The sequence below is a fragment of the Brugia malayi genome (assembly GCF_000002995.4).
Source record: "Brugia malayi strain FR3 genome assembly, contig: Bm_v4_Chr1_scaffold_001, whole genome shotgun sequence".
Taxonomy (NCBI): domain Eukaryota; kingdom Metazoa; phylum Nematoda; class Chromadorea; order Rhabditida; family Onchocercidae; genus Brugia; species Brugia malayi.
This window is the reverse complement of record NW_025062475.1, coordinates 6,388,769-6,402,259: the sequence shown is the minus strand read 5'-3', so window position 1 is coordinate 6,402,259 and position 13,491 is coordinate 6,388,769. Positions and strand designations below refer to the sequence as shown.

At 33.2% G+C, this 13,491-nt stretch overlaps 3 protein-coding genes across 5 annotated transcripts; 2 read left to right on the top strand and 1 right to left on the bottom strand.

Moving 5' to 3' along the window:
* Positions 1-233: 233 nt before the first annotated feature.
* Bm9870 (SH2 domain containing protein) lies at positions 234-4,843 on the top strand (the record flags this gene model as incomplete). 2 transcript variants are annotated; one of them, XM_043076775.1, is made up of 10 exons in its annotated part: positions 234-240; positions 837-1,042; positions 1,920-2,066; positions 2,324-2,454; positions 2,876-2,981; positions 3,243-3,359; positions 3,507-3,679; positions 3,951-4,197; positions 4,386-4,539; positions 4,674-4,843. In XM_043076775.1, 10 exons carry the CDS (start codon positions 234-236, stop codon positions 4,841-4,843), a joined length of 1,458 nt encoding a protein of 485 aa, XP_042932709.1. The 2 variants fall into 2 exon arrangements, with proteins under 2 accessions (XP_042932709.1, XP_042932708.1); XM_043076774.1 differs by having other exon boundaries at positions 837-1,063.
* Positions 4,844-10,902: 6,059 nt separating this feature from the next.
* Positions 10,903-11,382, top strand: Bma-rps-21 (40S ribosomal protein S21, putative; the record flags this gene model as incomplete). 2 transcript variants are annotated; one of them, XM_001899725.2, is made up of 2 exons in its annotated part: positions 10,903-11,060; positions 11,286-11,382. In XM_001899725.2, 2 exons carry the CDS (start codon positions 10,903-10,905, stop codon positions 11,380-11,382), a joined length of 255 nt encoding a protein of 84 aa, XP_001899760.1. The 2 variants fall into 2 exon arrangements, with proteins under 2 accessions (XP_001899760.1, XP_042932707.1); XM_043076773.1 differs by having other exon boundaries at positions 11,038-11,060.
* A 566-nt stretch (positions 11,383-11,948) lies between these two features.
* Positions 11,949-12,182, bottom strand: Bm1316 (Uncharacterized protein; the record flags this gene model as incomplete). Its single annotated transcript, XM_043076772.1, has 2 exons — positions 11,949-12,023; positions 12,138-12,182. The coding sequence occupies 2 exons, from the start codon at positions 12,180-12,182 to the stop codon at positions 11,949-11,951; spliced, it is 120 nt and encodes a 39-aa protein (XP_042932706.1).
* Positions 12,183-13,491: the final 1,309 nt, after the last annotated feature.

The following is a 13,491-nucleotide window of genomic DNA, read 5'->3' as shown; positions in this document are numbered from 1 at the left end:
TTGGTTTATTAATTGAACGACCAGTTATATTATAGTCATAACTAGCTGAATATTTCCTGAATAATATGCAAATTTGATTCTGAGAACTGAAAATACCATTGTTGCGATGGGAGGCGACTTTTTTTCTGTTTTGATAAACGGTACATTTAAAAGTCGAAAGTATAAGAGTCATTAACGGATAAAGATTTAGTTGGTAAAAAGAAAGTAGCGCTGAATTTTGAAGAGGTCATTGAATGGAAGGTAAGAATTCACTTGAAATTTGCAATAAATATCTAACATTTGTTCTATCAATCCCTCATTATATGTTTCGGTAGTAGCAGATACATTATTTATTACAGTGATTTTGCTTGTGATATAATTAAATTTTATAATCTCATTTAAAAAAAAAAAAAAAGCATACTCTTGGTCAATAAATAAGAACATAGAAGTAAAGAAATGAAATGAAATAAAGACTGCATTTGTTGAATTTCATTGTTTCTTTCAAAAAGTCTTTGCAATATGTTGATCTATGACATCTTAAATCAGCTACGAGCTTATTCATTTTTTCATTAATGATTGTCAGAAGGGTTAGTTTTTTATTTTCTATTTTTTTTTTGACACTTTTTATTCCTATATGAAATATTTATGCAGGTATTCTCCACCCATCATTCAGTAATCAGACCATATATTTGAACCACAGTCGGTATCGATCAAAAAATTCTAATCTTCGATCTAATCTTTGGAATGCCCTGGAAAGAATTTGCGGAAATATTCTTTACGTAACCAAAACTGAATCCAAATTCAGTTATGTTGATTCTCTCGAGAATTTGTCAGTCAAGTAATAATGCAAGTTTCAGCTCAAGAAAGTGACAGATGGCGACAATTTTGCATACAGTACGCAAAGTCAGTCGCTTTCAAATTCGCGGAAAGTTGGCACCAATATTCAACAAGTGTTGGTATCGCTGAAAGCAACGTCTCCGCTTCGGATATCGTTCAGCAATTTACTAATACCTTAACTGAGGAATTGACAGAAAGGCTGACAACTCCGAACGTCATTCTTCCTGTAACTACCTTTCTTCAAGCAGTATGCATTAATCCTCAACTCAATGTTCCCCACTCATTTTTATTTCAACTGTTTAGCTTTATTAATTTATTTCATTCTTATGATTAGAATGTCAATTCCTATACTCTTTCTAGTGCTCATTGCTATTTCTGCAGAGGGAAAAGTGAAAACCGATGTAAATCGTCCGCAGATAGATTTAATCTTTTCTCTTCTTCTCATCCTCACCAATGCTGTAAACGATTATAGTAGTATCGAGAGTCGGAAGTGGGAAACACATTTCAAGGTTGAGAATTAGCGATTCAAATTTTTAGGTTAGATAGGAACTATGGTCTAACTATCAATTCCTGATGTTGTATATTAAACTATCCAATCTCTTCACTTCAGTGATACATACCTTCATTTCACCGGTTACACCTCTCAGAAACTCTCACCAATCATTCCTCACTTCACAATCTGTAAAACTGTAAAGAAAACTGGACTGCGTGCAATTCAGATAGTCAATGTGAAAATGCATGTTTGTCAATAGTATGACATGATACGAATGAAAGATATTTGCTGTTGGATATCTTCCTCGTGTTCAACGTACGTACGTATAGAAATGAACATTTGTGAACATGAACGTGACATTTGTGACTAGAAACATGAACATCTATTTTGCAACTGGTGCGAAAAATTTTAGATGGCTAAGTAGATATTATACAGCATTTGTGACCAGAAATATTCACAATATACTACACTGATTTATTGATATCCGATCATTCACTTCTTTTCTTTTTCATGTTTATTATCTGTTTCTTCATTTCTACAGAAAGGTTGTGGATTTGTCACTGAATGATTGTCGATTTTTGCAGAGACCTATGCACTTCCATATTTTCAGAATGTTTCATCCAGTCGCACAGCTCCTGATAATGTCAACTACCGTGAGCGTCCATGTGATTGGAGATCTCTGAACGAATATGAACGACCAGCTAGCATCGCCGATATCACCTGGTTGTCACGGTCGAGATCTGAGATGGTATCACAGGTGCAATATTTCGCTTTTTGGTGTTTTTCAAAGATCAATTTCATTCACGTAAAAAAATAATATTGTTATTTATATGGCGGGTATAATGTCCTGACCATACATTCATTTCATATGAGTGCCACTCGTTCTTGATTTACGGATGAAATAAGTCTACTAAATTGAGAGTCCCAAATGAATTTTGGAATCCCACTCTCATTCTGATTTTTTAAAGTTTTCAATCTGAAAATACTCAATTGCAAAAAATTTTCAAATTTTAGGCAGACTCATTAATTCAGCATCAGTCGGCACCCTCCAATTCTAGTCGGCCATCCGCCAAGCGAATTTCTTGGTTTCGGTCACATTTTCAAGCGAAAACAACAGTTGAATTGATTCGGGAAGGCAATGTAAGGTAAGGCAATTATTTTTTAAATGGTGTCACAGACTGTGTGATTTGGTTTTAAATTGTTTTCGCTAGTTCATAAAAACGAGGGAGATTATTAAGCGCGATCGGAGAGACGGAAAAAGGCAAGGCAAAAGAAGTGAAAATATGATCAATTAGTTTGTTGCATGAAGAAAAAACTGATTAAAATTTGTTTGAAAAGACAACACTTCTTCAATTCATTCTCTCTTAATTCTCCAGTTTTCAAATTAATTAATTTACTGTGAATAATAATTGAAGAAATTTTTTCGTGTATGACTTGCTTCACTGAATTTTTTTTTTTTGAGAAATCGTTGCAGTGCAATCATTAACGCAGTTAATGACCAGTTAATGACCGCTGACCAGTAATTCCCTACCTGTCTTTTTTCATTCCTATAATATGTTCATACAGATATATGAGTGGTTTGGAACTTGAAACAAAGCAGTGGCGGAAATGCAGGCTATGTCTTGTCAAAACGGCTGGAGGATATCTTTTGGAGTTCTATTCGCCACCAAAAGTAGGGAAAATTAATAGATTACTTTTAAATAATAATTTTCGAAATTATTTGTTCGTTTCGAAACTACTTCTGTTGTAACAAGAATTGATTAGCCACTGAGGTGTGTTTTCATCCAACAGTGCTAGCTTGCATATAATTAAGCATTAAAAATGTAAGATTGGTTGTACATGTTCTTTGATTGGTACGTTATACATCTTCTATGTTATGATTGTCCAAATCGGAAGAAATTGATTTGTTCTGTAAGTAAAATCCAGTTTTTAGAGTAGTCGAGCGAAATCGGGAATCTTTTGCTTTCTGATAATGGAAGTCAGGGAAACAACACCGTTAGAGTTTGAGGAAGGAAACGAATCGATATTTGCTATTCGTGGATATAATAATGTTTGTTTTAGCTTTTGCATAATGCTTCATTATTGGATTCTACAATTTTTCGATTATCAAAAAGAAGTATTCTTCCTAACTGATTAACTCCATTAGGTTGTATTGTTATTATGCAAAGAAAATCTTTTCCTTCAATAGAAATTTTAGGTGGAATATGTAATCGGGGCGAGGAATCCGGATGAATGTCAACAGTGGCTAGCAGTGATACGAGGTTGTGTGTCGGAGAACGATCCAAATTCTATTCATAGGTTCGTTCGACAACCGTCTGCACCACCAGTTGGCTCAAATTTTCTCCGTAATCGACAATTTTTCTCAACAAGGTGAAGTTCGTTTTGCTAAATTTAAAGAAGTGAATTTGCAGTTTTAAAAATACTGCAACTAATACGGCTTGTTTTTGAAATTTGAATTTTGTCATAAAAAACTTCATCTATTTTCCCCTTTTAAATTTCTGCCCTTTGAATCCTTTTTTCTTTCAAAAATTGGTCACGATTGACGAGGTGAAATATTTTGATTTTTCTATGGAATTCCCATCATTTATAACAAAACAGTTGCATTCAGTCTCAAGTTAGAATCTATACAAGTAGTTATCAGATCATTAAATAATGTGCATTCAATGGTATCAACGGGGATGGAAGCACGAATCCCGGTAAGAACAGTGCGTGGTTCTGTACCGGGACTGGAGATCTATCCATGGTTTCATGCGCGTTTGTCTCGCAGTGTAAGTGCACGATTAGTGCTTCATAATGGAGTTGATGGACATGGCTTATTTCTTGTACGTCAGAGTGAAACACGCCCTGGCGAATTTGTATTGACATTCAACTGTCAAGGAAAAGCTAAGGTTTTTGTTTATATATATATATATTTTTTTTCATTAGATCTTTCTCATCATTTTGACACTGATTCGAGTTTGAATTCATCTGTCTAAATCACTGATATCGTACCATAGACTGACTGAGCATGATATATGGGATACTAGATACCTTGTATTTTTCTGGGACAATTAAGAACTCATTTCAATAATTACAGCACGTACGGATTGTGATGATGCCTGATGGAGAGTGTCGCATTCATCAGATGATTTTCGAAACAATGGTTGATCTTCTGGAATATTTTCGAGACAATCCGATACCTCTCGAAAGTTCGTCCACTCCACCTATACTTCTCAACGAATATGTTATTTGTATGTTTTTATTATTTGGTTTACTTTTTGCGCAACACTTTTATACAGTTTTTTTTCTTACGGAAGCTAATAATATTAATCATTATTTTAATATGGAATTGGCAATTGTGATAAATGACATGAAATGGTTGCAGGTTGGCGCCGACGATCATTAGCATCGCTTGATCTAGATGTTCGAGATTTTTTGACATACGCTGGCTCAGTTCGACTAGATATTCGTGCACTGGAAGATCTTGTACGACAGGAACAAAACGGTCGTCTGCATCGGAATACAACACTTAACAATAGTTATCGCTATCAATGAATCATAGAGATCATAGTGTCACTAACCCGATACCTAGTTCACTAAAATTCTATAATTATCAAAGAGAATTCCTAATTTTTAAAAATTTCCTCTAAATCCTAGTAATCTTAAGAACATGAATTCATCGACAATATGTACGCTAGAAATATCGCGATTCGGAGCTGCTGAGTATTTTAGAAACATACTCAGTTTCGCTTGCTCACGTATTCTAATTAATACCTTTTGCCATTGCGATTTAACAATATGTTGTGTATGTGTATGTATATCTTTGCCATCTGCACTTTATTCATTGCCATATCGGATCACTCTTGTTCTCTGCCAGTTTATATCTAATGAACACAATTTCCTATGTTATGGTTGCATCATTTTCAGATTGTAATATTTTGGTCTTTAAAACTATTTTTTTAGAGCTAAATGCAATGTTTTTGCCGGACTTTAAGATTTTCTTCCATAATGGTAGGAAATTTTATCAAATTTTAGGTAATTCTACCCGGCTACACCAGCATTTATAGGGTGCGGGATTTTGTTATATTCCTTGAATATTTAGTGATTATAATAAATACTTGATCTCCAATAATGCCTCAGAAGACTACCTCCGTACATATTTCCGGTTTTTCCAATGAAAAAAAAAAGATTCTGAGTTCCATTTCTTCTATTTGTCTAACTTGTATCTCTCCATTTCCCGTGCCTTACTAAACAGGACATTTTTAGTTCCTTTGTCTAGATGCTAATGATGTTTTTGTGCAGGTTTTCTTTCTGGTCATTCTTTTTTATTGTTTTACCTTATATTTTGTTACGCTTTTTATATAACTTAAAAAAAAAAAAAACTGTTTGTCGAAAAATGAGCTCCACTTACAAAATTCTTCCTAATAGAGGATAGGGAATTTACAGATGTAAATATGTATAATTTTCTGGAAATTTCAATCAAAAAAATTACTCAGTGGTAGTGAAGAATTGAACATCATTGATAAAACTTTTGAAGAGGTAATTTCACTAACTTGATTATCGTGTTAATTTTTCGTTGTTGTGCACTGTTATGGGAGCTTGCGAATTTCTGAAATTTTTGCTATCAATTAATGTAACTTATAAGTGGTGCAAGTGTGACGCTGCATTGCCATTCATTCGTTATTTTGGTTCTCAACTGATTGCGATAAAGCGCTGGAACAGATTGCTTTTCCTTGCTTCATTCAGAGAAGGGTTGAAATCTTGATGTATGAATATAGTTGTGTGGTAATAGATTCTTAAGAATACTACTATGCAGAAAACCACCAAGAAGGGTGATAAGCAAAACAACATTCTGTTTACCAGGAAACTCACATTTCTCTAAGAATCATTAAGCTTCTCGTCAATCAAGCAATATTATGAAGTCGTCTTTATGTCTGTCTCAACGTGACAAATTCATCTGATAGCTGGATTATCGCCCATTAGTCGAGAGTTCAAAATTAAGTGTAATTAAAGAGCAAGGAGATTTTCTTGTTTGCTTCCTTTGATGTAATATGTTATTGAAAATTTATTCACACCATTGATAAAGGCAGAAGCTTGCGCTAAATCTAGTGTAAATTTGATTAATCAAAAATTCTGAAAAAGAAATGACAAAAGGATTGAAATTTTCTTCTAGTTCGGTTGAATTGTGTACAAGTTAACTGGGTCGTGATCAATTTCAGGAGTGATTCAGCGATAAGTGATACTGAATCGAATATGGGTATTTTGCCATCACTATGATTTTAATTTTTCGCTTTATTCTTCTTTTTTGTTGATGCAGTTCCAGTGCTCTCTTTCACTTTCTGTATTCAAACTGAAATAAATCTACATATTAGCTGAAATTTTATGAGACGTAATGGCACTGTTAACAGTGGTCAAGATGTATTGGAACAGTACAAAACAATTGCGGAAATGATTTTCATGGATAGGATAACCAAGTTAAAATGAAATAAATGTATCAACACTATCATAATTCATATAGTAGAATTGATCTAAAAGTAATGTGAAATTTATTTCTGGATGAGTAAGTTAAATTTCTCGATGGAGAACACTAGGCAATTTCATTTTATCCTTCACACATAAACAGCAAATATGTAACTGTAACAGTGAGAATGGGAATAGATCAAATTTCATTTGAAAACAGTACAAAGTTAAATGTGAAGATCTCATCAACTATATAAGAGATATAAGGGAGAAGCAAAACTAAAGAACTATTTAGCCATCTTAGGAGATAACAGATTGTTGTGCTTGAGAAGAATTATCAACAACTGATCAAACAGTAGTACACTTACAAAACCAAAAAAATGAGTAGCAAAATGAACGGATATGTGAAGATTAATCACCACAAGTACTATTATTGTTTTTATTTGTTTGATGGAGCGCTTGTGATTAAGGTGTTTTCTGACTGAATGGGTTTCAGTCGTATGAAATTTGTTGCTGATAGAAGGTTTAAAATCACCCTCTAGTTTAGCAGAATGAGAGTTCCTTCCTTAAACATTGTTCGTCTTCTATTTGAAGTGTAGATTTGCAACAATAAAAATGTGATATGACATAAAGCTTGTTTGTTTTACTTAAAAATTGTTACCATTTTTAGATTTTTTAAGGGAAAAAAAAGAAACCACTGTGTCTTGCAAGCGTTAATCTATGGATACAAATTTATTTGCATTAAGATAAAAAAAATTTTTAATGACTTCAGAAGCAAGCTATACATATATTGTTTATAAGGCAAAAGTTGTGAAAGCTTTTACTAAGCCTAAGTGTAAATACTAAGCGCAATTCTGAGGCTTTTCTAACCTTCTCCGCATGCATTTTTCTAATGTCGTCTAATCCCTTATAACTAGAATTACAAATCATAACTATAGCATGAAATAAATCAGTTGAGCTTTCGTGCTTTATCAGCAGATACCGACAATTTTTGTTAAAATTGATCGTTTAAAAAAAAAAAAGGAAAAATAAATTGAAAGTAAGCTTTTATTGAACTCAAAATTATCAAAAATAAATCAGTAACTAATCAGAAATTTATCAGTTGCCAATTTTATTTGAAGTGCAGATCTGCAACAATAAAAATGTGATACGATATAGATTAGCTATTGATGATTTTTGTGTCGTTCATGGACTGATTTTTTCCACATAAAAAACCTATAATAGACATGAATCATGCTCAGAATCAATGTCACCTACGTCAATGAATTTGATTCTTGAAGATTTCGTTATAAAATATTCCATGTTCGTCATGCAGATATTTTAGTAGTTGTTAATGGTACCACAGAAGTCTGCTACGTTTCTATTTCTTCTAAATGTACGAGGAAAGGCGGAAAGAGAAGAATTATGCAGTCCCTCGAGAGACATTGTTAAATTTAAGAGGATTTAGGTCGTGAGAAATAGTTTTAATAATAATTTTAATAGTATTTAATAATTTTAATAGTATTTTAATAATTTTAATAGTATTTAATAATATATATAAGAAATAGTTTTTATAATATCTCATCACTATCGATCATATAATCTATTTAATAAGAGGGAGAGTGCTGTCATGAAAATGTTCCGCTGATATCCAGGTGACAAAGAGTCAAAATTTCAAAAATTCAACATTTAGCATGGAATTTAGATAGTCATTTGCTATTTGGAAAAGTGGAAAAATAGATTTTTTTTTTTTGGAAAAATAGATTTCTGTTGATTTTGTAATTAGTGATTATTTCAGGAAAAACTTGACTGCGATAATACAGCAGAAAGAGAAAGGATTAATTTTAAACAAAAACATTTGGCAAATGTGATAATATGGTTCAGGTGAGTATTTCTGAGGATACTTGTGACCCGAAATCTTTCTGTTGGTTTTGTACTGATAATTTGGTTCTAATTGTTTGTTTTTCATTTGGCTGAAGTTTAACATGCAGAGATGTTTGTTAGCTAATTTTTTGGGGAAATTCAATTATTTTACTCATGAATGTGTTTATGAAAAGAGTAGCCGGAAAGAAAAGCTTATATGTACTTTAAGAAGTGCAAAAGTCATATCACAAGTTTTCTTCTACATCACTGTTCTATTCAAATGATTGCATCAAGACTTTATTCATCTTTCCCTACCGCGGATTTTCAGACGGCTGAAATATACGATTCATCTCCAGGTATAAAAACTAAAGATGCTGCCAAATACTGAAGGATAATCAATAAAGTTACCTGATGAAAACTCCAGCCACAAATTCGGGATATCCAAAAAGTGATTTGAAAGAAGCTAAATTGAGTAAAGGACTCTGAAATAAATAGCTTGGTTATATTACTTTCAGTTTGTTGTTGGCCGTATATTTACTTTGGATGGCGATTGTATTACATAATTTGAATTTAACAAATAAGGTCGACTATTTGAAGACTGCCTAGATTACCACAGCGATGTATCTTGATTATTTTTTAATGAAGTTAAAGTATTCGAAAGCGTTTACTAAAGTACTCCCTTCACTTTACATTTGAATTTGCATTCAGCAATTATGAAAGAGTGTCTAAATGCTATCAAAAATGAAATCTTACTCGGTAAGTGATTTCAAAAAATCTAAGTGAAGTGAAAAAGAGAGATAGATCGCTGTGGTAATCTAGGTAACTTTTACAAGCAAAATATAAGTAGGTAACTCATTGTTTCGGAAGACAACGAGATAGAAAAATGGCTAAAATAGATCAAGAGTTGTTAATGATACATACAATTCAAGAAGTAAAGAATCCAAGATCATATTAATTTCAAATTTACACTATTTTTATTCTTCAAAATTTTTGATATGACATCCTATTATTTTTAGTATTCATGACTATGTTTAAAAAATCATAACTTTTGAAAGAAAAGCAAATAAAGCACTTTCTCGTCTTGCGAATTTGAAGATTAAAAGATCTATGAAAATGTAGAAATCATTAAGAAACTACAAGTTCTATTAATTTCGAACTCCGATGAAATAGGTACGCTTCGTTATCAAATATCTTTTTCAGATACTAACTGAACAGCGAATCAGTAATTTGTGGCTCTTCACTTCCACATCACCCTGAATTTCCTAACTGATGGATTCTAACTGTCACTATTGTTGTATCGAAGTACATAATCATGTATGGGATGTTGCTGGTACACAGCGAGGCTCGTGGCACATCGGAGATTGTGAAGTGGGCTGTAGTGGTGCAGTGGCATTCCTTATCGTGGTCTGTTAGTGGTGTGGTTATTTGGGACAGGTGGGGGGGAGGGAGGGGTAGTAGAGGAGGGGGACTGGTGTGTGTCTCTTTCCACCTATTTGTTGTTCATGAGCAGATGTAAAGGTGGACAGGTCGCTCTGTGAACGAATGAGTTGGTGTTTTAGAGGGATGCACCAGTTGTATGAATGAGTCAGAAAAGTTTGAATTGAGTAGGAGAATGCATTAGATGCTAATGCCTTCTATCAGGCTTTGATACTATACTTTGGTCGATGTGTTTTTCTCAATGAGTGGTTCGGTAACAACAATATATTTTTATCTCAGGTGCATAGTTCGTTCGTTTTCATAGCCTGTGGTGTTTTAGAAATATTTGTCTTGCATGCATTTCTGAGGTAGCATAATTAGTTTGAAATAAATTGTGTGTTTTAATGATGTCCGGTGAAATTGAAGTGGATTTTACTGTTTTCTTTATGACTTCTCGTTTGTCTTCATTCATATGAATAGCTTCTTGGTCTGTTTCTGCCATAGTTTCATTTTCTCGGTTTATGAAGTACTTTTACTTTGAATTTATGTTTCATTATTTCTGTTTCAAAACTGTAATCAAGTCACATTTTTTTTGTTCTTGGTGTTTTATGATGATGCCAGTCCTTAAAAAATGTTATTGGTACTTGTTAATACTGCTTGTTTTGACGCTGTACTTTTGATCTTGAAACTGCATCCTCTGTTTAATCATGTTTTTTGTACATTCCTGTGATAAGTTGGTTCATTGTTGGTATTTTAATATTGCCTTTTAGAATATAATGGGATTGTGTTTTTTTTTTTTTACTGCAAAATGTTATTTGCTGTCCATCTGATCATTAATATCGAATTTCATAAAATGGATTGCAGGATAACAATTAGTCGGCTTTCATTTACTGATTATGCAGAACGACGAAGGAGCACTTGTTGAACTATATATACCGAGGAAATGTTCTTCATCATCGCGTATCATTGCAGCAACTGATCATGCAGCTGTGCAGATCGACTTAGTCGATGTGGATCCTAAAACTGGACGCATGGTACCTGGAAAAGTTATAAGGTGATAATTTTAAATGTGAGGTCGGTTTCCTCATAGAATAGTCTCTTAGAAATTCATAGGGCAAAGTAATTAAAGAAGAATTAAATAATTTCTAGACTAATAAGTTTTATTTACCAGAGAGATTGTCTTTTTTTTTACATCCAACATAGTTATATTTCGAAAAATTTTGGTCTTAAATTTTACAACTGTTTTGTAACACATAAGCTAAAATTTCTTTTACTGTAGATATGCAATCTGTGGCGAAATTCGCTGTATGGGTGAATCGGATGATTGCATCATGCGTCTTGCCAAGCGCGATGGTTTGATACCAAGCAGTTTTTAATTTTGATGGATTATTTGAAATGTGGTGTTATAGTAATAAAATGTTTTTTTTTTTGTTTTTGTTGGGATGCAGTATATATGAGAAATCGGCGATGAACGATAGGGAATTAAAATTTTTTAGATTCCCTTGTTTGTTACTGGATGATCGAGTTGTTCTTATGAAATTTAACCTGGTACCAAGCAGTTTTGTAAAGGAGTCAGTCAATCTTTTTACCTGTGAATTTTACCTGTAGTGGAAGTTCTATTCTCAAACAAGGCATCTAGTTATTTGCGTCTGGAAAAAGTGGAAGTAAAACAGGGGTGAATATAACCAGTATTGATAACTTGGGAGGGATTTGCTGCATTTTCGGATTTTCTGAGTTGGGCTCTAGTACATGCATTATTGTTGAGTGATATGAATGGTATTTAACCGAGATTTGGGTACGTACAACGTACCAAGTGCAACGAGATATAAGTTTGTGGTAGAGGTCTGATATTCTTTTCGTAATGGAATAAGGTTTAATTGAATTAATCAAGGTGATACGAGGGTGAAGGTAATGCGAGGGCAGCAACAGCTTTCGAGCTGAATTACATCTGATAGTTAAGAGGGTGATACAAATGTGAGCGGAGAGTTGTGGAGGCAATATGTAGTTCAAAAGTTCGCTGAAGTTAATTCCGATTTCGGTGATAAAAGTAGAGATGCAAAAAGGTCGGTAATAACCGAATTTTGAGAGACTTATTTAGAGAATAGCTCAAAGATTCATATTCTTTTCTTACTCTCATTAATTGACTTGCTTGATAATTTGTCTGAACTTTACTCATGGCTCCAGTCGATTACTTTTCACTTCAAGATCTTGAACTGCAATTGAGCGCTGAAATATACCCAGTTTTGTATCCTGTTAATATTATCGTACTCCTTCCCGCTTGAAGTTCTGCAGCACTTCAGAAATTCTAACACTTATTTTTTATAAATAGACATATGAACTGATGGTGTATGTATGATTACGACCACTTCTCTCATTTGATAATTCCTATATTCACTGTCTTCAGGTTGGTATCTCGTACTGTGGGCCAAAACTCAAATATTTGAACCAGAGTGACGGCTTTAATCATACGGTAGAAGAGAAAAAAGAATCAAATGATTCAAATGGTGTAACGGCCAACATTTCGAATAACAAATGCAGTTGACAAGCTACAGTGTATTGAGTCAACATTACTTACAATATATACAATGGACTTAGTAGTTGTCCTTCATGAATCATTGTTTCCCCCTCAGCTGTTCATCTAATTCTGCTATTCGTTTAAGTTTACTAAATTAAGAATGGAGCAGAAATGAAATCGTTGTTCTCCTGTATCTTTAAATTAAATATTTTCTATTTGCCGTTGGTGCCGAACGTTAGCGGTAAAATGCTTTGTAATAGAAGGCATTTCTTGTGACTACATGAGGAGATGAAGTAAATTAGAAATGTCCTTCCTTTTTTTTTGGAGGAAATCTTTTTGGGATTGATGAAATAAGGAGGACGTAAGAAACGTCCACTGACAAAGCATTCATTTTTTAATGACCGTACTATTTTTTATATTGGAAAAGAACTCAATAAAAAGTGTTGCTCACAAAAGTTGACATGTAAAAATTAGTTTGTTTCATATTTCGCTTACTTTACACTCAGTTGCATCCGCTAATTTTCAAACAGAAATTGAAAATGAAAAAAACAATGAATATTTTTTAGATGATATCGATGACGAAAAATAATAGTGTCTGATTTAGTAAGAGAAACCGGTTTTGACAATCAACTATATAATATCAATTTACGAGAACATATACCTCGTAGACGACAACCATCGGTTCGCTTTGTTATGGTATGTTTTTTTTTCTAATGCATTTCAAGGAGTTCTGAGATTCTGATAAGCGATTTTTTTTTAAATTCAATGTTCTTTAGTCATAATTCAGCGAAGAGTGTAGACAGTTTTTCTTCAATGTCTTCTCTCTGTAGCTAAGATTTTTTTTAAAAAATCTTATATGCTATATGCTGACGATGGCTTTTTTTCTTTTCTTCGATAATAATCAGGTTATTGTTGAGTCTTAGAGAACTACGGGGATAATGACATTACAACGATAAGAAATGAAAAAATA